The sequence below is a fragment of the Photinus pyralis genome, unplaced genomic scaffold (assembly GCF_008802855.1).
Source record: "Photinus pyralis isolate 1611_PpyrPB1 unplaced genomic scaffold, Ppyr1.3 Ppyr1.4_LG4, whole genome shotgun sequence".
Taxonomy (NCBI): Eukaryota; Metazoa; Arthropoda; class Insecta; order Coleoptera; family Lampyridae; genus Photinus; species Photinus pyralis.
In genome coordinates this window covers 23,112,049-23,119,838 of record NW_022170511.1, presented here as the reverse complement: position 1 = coordinate 23,119,838, position 7,790 = coordinate 23,112,049, and the positions used below count along the sequence as shown (strand labels likewise).

The 7,790-nt window shown below is 46.5% G+C and overlaps 1 protein-coding gene across 1 annotated transcript in view; it reads left to right on the top strand.

Moving 5' to 3' along the window:
- LOC116169017 (mucin-2-like) overlaps nt 1-6,640 on the top strand; it is a 7,634-nt gene extending 994 nt beyond the window's left edge. Inside the window, exons 3-4 of the mRNA XM_031485049.1 lie at nt 21-2,972; nt 3,477-6,640. Of these exons, the coding sequence (XP_031340909.1) occupies nt 21-2,972; nt 3,477-6,487 (5,963 nt within the window). The 3' untranslated portion in view covers nt 6,488-6,640. The remainder of the gene's footprint in view (nt 1-20; nt 2,973-3,476) is intronic.
- The last annotated feature ends 1,150 nt before the right edge of the window (nt 6,641-7,790 follow it).

Here is a 7,790-nt window from a genome sequence, read left to right as displayed (position 1 = left end):
TCCAACGACTACAACTCCAGTGCCCACAACTACAACGCCAGTTCCAACAACTACAACGCCGGTTCCAACTACCACAACACCGCTTCCAACGACTACAACTCCAGTGCCAACAACAACGACACCGGTTCCAACGACTACAACGCCAGTTCCAACAACCACAACGCCAGTTCCAACAACCACAACACAACTTCCAACAACTACAACTCCTGTTCCAACAACTACAACACCTGTTCCAACAACTACAACGCCAGTTCCAACAACCACAACACCAGTTCCAACAACCACAACCCCGGTTCCAACGACTACAACTCCCGTGCCCACAACCACGACACCGGTTCCAACAACTACAACGCCAGTTCCAACAACTACAACACCGGTTCCAACAACCACAACACCGGTTCCAACGACTACAACACCAGTGCCCACAACAACGACACCGGTTCCAACGACTACAACGCCAGTTCCAACAACTACAACGCCGGTTCCAACATCTACAACGCCAGTTCCTACAACCACAACACCACTTCCAACAACTACGACGCCAGTTCCAACAACCACGACACCTGTTCCAACAACTACAACGCCAGTTCTAACAACTACAACTCCGGTTCCAACAACCACAACACCAGTTCCAACAACTACAACGCCGGATCCAACAACCACAACACCTGTTCCAACATCTACATCAAATCCAACAACGACATCGCCCGCAGAAACCACCACTGCAGAAACTACTATAGATGACTGTCCAACGGATGTTGATGATCAATGCTCCTCAACAACTACCACTCCTGTTCCCACAACTACAACGCCAGTTCCCACAACCACACCTGTTCCAACAACCACAACACCGGCTCCCACAACAACAACTCCTGTGTTAACAACCACAACACCGGTTCCAACCACAACGCCAGTTCCAACAACCACAACAGCGGTTCCAACAACCACAACACCGGTTCCCACAACTACAACTCCAGTTCCAACAACTACTACACCGGTTCCAACCACAACGCCTGTTCCAACAACCACAACATCGGTTTCAACAACCACAACACCGGTACCAACAACTACAACGCCACTTCCGACAACTACAACGCCGGTTCCAACAACCACGACACCGGTTCCAACAACTACAACGCCAGTTCCAACAACTACAACTCCTGTTCCAACAACCACAACACCAGTTCCAACAACCACAACGCCTGTTCCAACAACTACAACTCCTGTTCCAACAACCACAACACCAGTTCCAACAACTACAACGCCAGTTCCAACAACCACAACACCAGTTCCAACAACTACAACTCCTGTTCCAACGACCACAACACCAGTTCCAACAACCACAACGCCTGTTCCAACAACTACAACTCCTGTTCCAACAACCACAACACCAGTTCCAACAACTACAACGCCAGTTCCAACAACCACAACACCAGTTCCAACAACCACAACGCCTGTTCCAACAACTACAACTCCTGTTCCAACAACCACAACACCAGTTCAAACAACTACAACGCCTGTTCCAACAACTACAACGCCGGTTCCAACAACCACAACACCGGTTCCAACGACTACAACTCCAGTGCCCACAACTACAACGCCAGTTCCAACAACTACAACGCCGGTTCCAACAACCACAACACCGGTTCCAACGACTACAACTCCAGTGCCAACAACAACGACACCGGTTCCAACGACTACAACGCCAGTTCCAACAACCACAACGCCAGTTTCGACAACTACAACGCCGGTTCCAACAACCACGACACCGGTTCCAACAACTACAACGCCAGTTCCAACAACCACAACACCAGTCCCAACAACCACAACACCAGTTCCAACGACTACAACTCCAGTGCCCACAACCACGACTCCGGTTCCAACAACTACAACGCCAGTTCCAACAACTACAACACCGGTTCCAACAACCACAACACCGGTTCCAACGACTACAACACCAGTGCCCACAACAACGACACCGGTTCCAACGACTACAACGCCAGTTCCAACAACTACAACGCCGGTTCCAACATCTACAACGCCAGTTCCTACAACCACAACACCACTTCCAACAACTACGACGCCAGTTCCAACAACCACGACACCTGTTCCAACAACTACAACGCCAGTTCCAACAACTACAACTCCGGTTCCAACAACCACAACACCAGTTCCAACAACTACAACGCCGGATCCAACAACCACAACACCTGTTCCAACATCTACATCAAATCCAACAACGACATCGCCCGCAGAAACCACCACTGCAGAAACTACTATAGATGACTGTCCAACGGATGTTGATGATCAATGCTCCTCAACAACTACCACTCCTGTTCCCACAACTACAACGCCAGTTCCCACAACCACACCTGTTCCAACAACCACAACACCGGCTCCCACAACAACAACTCCTGTGTTAACAACCACAACACCGGTTCCAACCACAACGCCAGTTCCAACAACCACAACAGCGGTTCCAACAACCACAACACCGGTTCCCACAACTACAACTCCAGTTCCAACAACTACTACACCGGTTCCAACCACAACGCCTGTTCCAACAACCACAACATCGGTTTCAACAACCACAACACCGGTACCAACAACTACAACGCCACTTCCGACAACTACAACGCCGGTTCCAACAACCACGACACCGGTTCCAACAACTACAACGCCAGTTCCAACAACTACAACTCCTGTTCCAACAACCACAACACCAGTTCCAACAACCACAACGCCTGTTCCAACAACTACAACTCCTGTTCCAACAACCACAACACCAGTTCCAACAACTACAACGCCAGTTCCAACAACCACAACACCAGTTCCAACAACTACAACTCCTGTTCCAACGACCACAACACCAGTTCCAACAACCACAACGCCTGTTCCAACAACTACAACTCCTGTTCCAACAACCACAACACCAGTTCCAACAACTACAACGCCAGTTCCAACAACCACAACACCAGTTCCAACAACCACAACGCCTGTTCCAACAACTACAACTCCTGTTCCAACAACCACAACACCAGTTCAAACAACTACAACGCCTGTTCCAACAACTACAACGCCGGTTCCAACAACCACAACACCGGTTCCAACGACTACAACTCCAGTGCCCACAACTACAACGCCAGTTCCAACAACTACAACGCCGGTTCCAACAACCACAACACCGGTTCCAACGACTACAACTCCAGTGCCAACAACAACGACACCGGTTCCAACGACTACAACGCCAGTTCCAACAACCACAACGCCAGTTTCGACAACTACAACGCCGGTTCCAACAACCACGACACCGGTTCCAACAACTACAACGCCAGTTCCAACAACTACAACGCCAGTTCCAACAACCACAACACCAGTTCCAACAACTACAACGCCTGCTCCAACAACTACAACGCTAGTTCCAACAACCACAACACCGGTTCCAACGACTACAACGCCAGTTCCAACAACCACAACACCAGTTCCAACAACTACAACGCCGGATCCAACAACCACAACACCTGTTCCAACAACTACAACGCCAGTTCCAACAACCACAACACCAGTCCCAACAACCACAACACCAGTTCCAACGACTACAACTCCCGTGCCCACAACCACGACACCGGTTCCAACAACTACAACGCCAGTTCCAACAACTACAACACCGGTTCCAACAACCACAACACCGGTTCCAACGACTACAACACCAGTGCCCACAACAACGACACCGGTTCCAACGACTACAACGCCAGTTCCAACAACTACAACGCCGGTTCCAACATCTACAACGCCAGTTCCTACAACCACAACACCACTTCCAACAACTACGACGCCAGTTCCAACAACCACGACACCTGTTCCAACAACTACAACGCCAGTTCCAACAACTACAACTCCGGTTCCAACAACCACAACACCAGTTCCAACAACTACAACGCCGGATCCAACAACCACAACACCTGTTCCAACATCTACATCAAATCCAACAACGACATCGCCCGCAGAAACCACCACTGCAGAAACTACTATAGATGACTGTCCAACGGATGTTGATGATCAATGCTCCTCAACAACTACCACTCCTGTTCCCACAACTACAACGCCAGTTCCCACAACCACACCTGTTCCAACAACCACAACACCGGCTCCCACAACAACAACTCCTGTGTTAACAACCACAACACCGGTTCCAACCACAACGCCAGTTCCAACAACCACAACAGCGGTTCCAACAACCACAACACCGGTTCCCACAACTACAACTCCAGTTCCAACAACTACTACACCGGTTCCAACCACAACGCCTGTTCCAACAACCACAACATCGGTTTCAACAACCACAACACCGGTACCAACAACTACAACGCCAGTTCCCACAACCACGACACCTGTTCCAACAACCACAACACCGGTTCCAACAACCACAACACCGGTTCCCACAACTACAACTCCAGTTCCAACAACCACAACACCTAAACCAACCACCACATCACCGATTGCAACTACCACCACACCGGTTCCAACAACCACAACACCGGTTCCAACAACCACAACACCGGTTCCCACAACCACAACACCGGTTCCCACAACTACAACTCCAGTTCCAACAACCACAACACCGAAACCAACCCCCACAACACCGATTGCAACTACCACCACACCGGTTCCAATTACCACGACACCGGTTCCAACAACCACAACACCAAAACCTACTACTACAACACCGAAACCAACCACCACAACACCGATTGCAACTACCACCACACCGGTTCCAATTACCACGACACCGGTTCCAACAACCACAACACCAAAACCTACGACTACAACACCGAAACCAACCACCACAACACCGATTGCAGTGACTACCACACCGGATCCAACAACCACAACACCGGTTCCAACAACTACAACGCCAGTTCCCACAACCACGACACCTGCTCCAACAACTACAACGCCCGTTCCAACAACCACAACACCGGTTCCCACAACCACAACACCGGTTCCCACAACTACTACTCCAGTTCCAACAACCACAACACCGAAACCAACCACCACAACACCAATTGCAACTACCACCACACCGGATCCAACAACCACAACACCGGTTCCAACAACTACAACGCCAGTTCCCACAACCACGACACCTGCTCCAACAACTACAACGCCCGTTCCAACAACCACAACACCGGTTCCCACAACCACAACACCGGTTCCCACAACTACAACTCCAGTTCCAACAACCACAACACCGAAACCAACCACCACAACACCGATTGCAACTACCACCACACCGGTTCCAATTACCACGACACCGGTTCCAACAACCACAACACCAAAACCTACTACTACAACACCGAAACCAACCACCACAACACCGATTGCAGTGACTACCACACCGGTTCCAACAACTACAACGCCAGCGCTAACAACAACGACACCAGTTCCAACAACTATGGGACCTACAACACCTCCTGACAACCAATGCCCTATAATTAAGCCTCCTGCTGTAACAACAACTGCTCCAATCCAATGTAACTCAAGCGCAACCATACAAGAATCTACTTGTGACACCGTAACTGTTATTATCAAAATAGGGGAGTCCACTGTGACGCTTGATGTTGGAGATTCTACTACCATTATAATGAACACAGACGACGTGGGTAAATGTACGGGAATTAATGGTTGCCAAGGTGTGCAGTGCATATCGACTACTCCTGTGGATCCTACAAATTGTGGTTTCAATTGCGATCCTTCTGTGGTAATCACATTACCAAACTCAACTCCAAGTCTGGTCGTAATTCCATCAAATGATAGTATCTCAACATCAGTTATAATAAATCCTCCAAAGTTAAGTACGAAAATGTTTTCTCGTTCAATAATTTCGCCACGTTATGTTGACGATAACGAATTTAGGTGTCCAGGAGTTGGAAAATATCCAGATGAAGTTTATTGTAATATCTATTACTTGTGTTTGAACAATAGTTTATTTGGTAGTAAACAATATTGCGTTGACGGAAGCAATTTCGACGCAAAAAGTAAACGCTGTACCGCATCACCTGTGCAGTGCCCCGGAGAACCAGATTTGGAATGTGCCTTTGTGGGGTACCATTCGCATCCGTTGTACTGCAACAGATACTATTTGTGCACTTGGAATGCGAGCGATCAAATGTACGACGTGCAACACTACCGCTGTCCAAATCAACACAAATTTGATGCAGGAATACTGCAGTGTAAGACCGAAAATGTAGAATGTTCTCCGTATTCCACTATAGAAATTCCTTTGAACGAACAACCGCAGTTCACTTGCGAAGCGAACGGGCTGTACGAAAACGAATACGACTGTACAGAATACTACCTTTGTCGGCACTCAAATCCAGTGGCTATAAGGAAGAAATGCCAAGGTGAAATGTATTTCGACAGACTACGTAAAATATGTATGAATAAGGAAGAAGTGCATTGTCCGATAAGCGTGGCGAATTCTTAGAGCTCCCACCAGAAGAATTCCGACCACCTACTATCAAGTACCTATACTCTTTATACCTAAGTTAGGTGCGGTCAAAATTTTCACCCATTGCGGCGCACGCAATAGTGATAGTGAAAGTTTTGCCTCTCAAACAATAAATGCATAACATTTTGATTAGATTTTCTTATTTGGCCTTATGTCTGAAATGGTAGTGTTTTTGCCATAATTGTATGTGACAATTCAACTCATGTAGATATAGAAAACCGCATAAGCCGCAGCAATTGTCACAGCGGCAAAAGTTACCTGCAACTTTTCCAGCGACAAATGCACTAGTGGTTTTTTCACTTATTAATTTTCGAACCAATTATCGCATTATCTTTTGCCATATGACTAGTTTGACGTGTGCCAATAATTATTAGTTTGATGAATTTCTTGTTCGTTAAATTGTCCTGCCCAATTACATTCGAGGTTTGTGTTTAAACCGAGTAAATTTGTGTTGTAATTCAAATTAGTTTCCTTTTAACAATTGAACTCGAAAAACTGTCAACGTAAAAATGCTCATCTAATTGCTAGGCAACAGATTTTCATTACCTAAACAACCCAAATTTACTCGATAAAATACAAACCTCTTGTGCAATTATAAGTGAAATTATTTCTGAACACTCGGCGATTGTAGCAATTCTGGTATCCTGCCACCACTACCTTAAGTACTCCATTATCTGTTATAGCTCAACTTACAAATTAGGTATAAAAAATTAGACTTGATCAACGCACAATCAAATTCAGGGCAACATAATCATGTCAAAAAATCCGAATAGTATTGGCAAATGGCAAAGAGTACATTCTAAAATGGTGGCCTGGATTGAACTGATTACGATGCTAATTTGTAAGACCCAAGAGAAGACCCCACCTTACCCTTCATTACTTGACTGATTATTTGATTAAACCTTTTCAACAAATTCCTACTTTTCCGTCTTTTTGTGCGAGCTGTCGTGAACCGGTCAAAGCTTCTTTATAGAGGTAGGCAACGTACACTACAACAAGAAGCGTAGCGTTATATTTTTTAAATAAATTTGAGCTACATTTTAATTTTACAGTAATTACGGATATGGTCTTTAATACAAAATATAGAAAAAGTATAATAATAAGCAGATTAAAAAATATATGGACAGCTAACTTAGGTCCATACCTGTACTTACCTTCCGATAGTTAAGTGTGGATTAATTAAACAAGTAAAAAGGTTTTCGCTCTAAGGCGAGTAACTTCAACGCATTTTCCATGAATTGACCAGTACTTTCCAAAAGGTCATATAGCTATGTGCGCT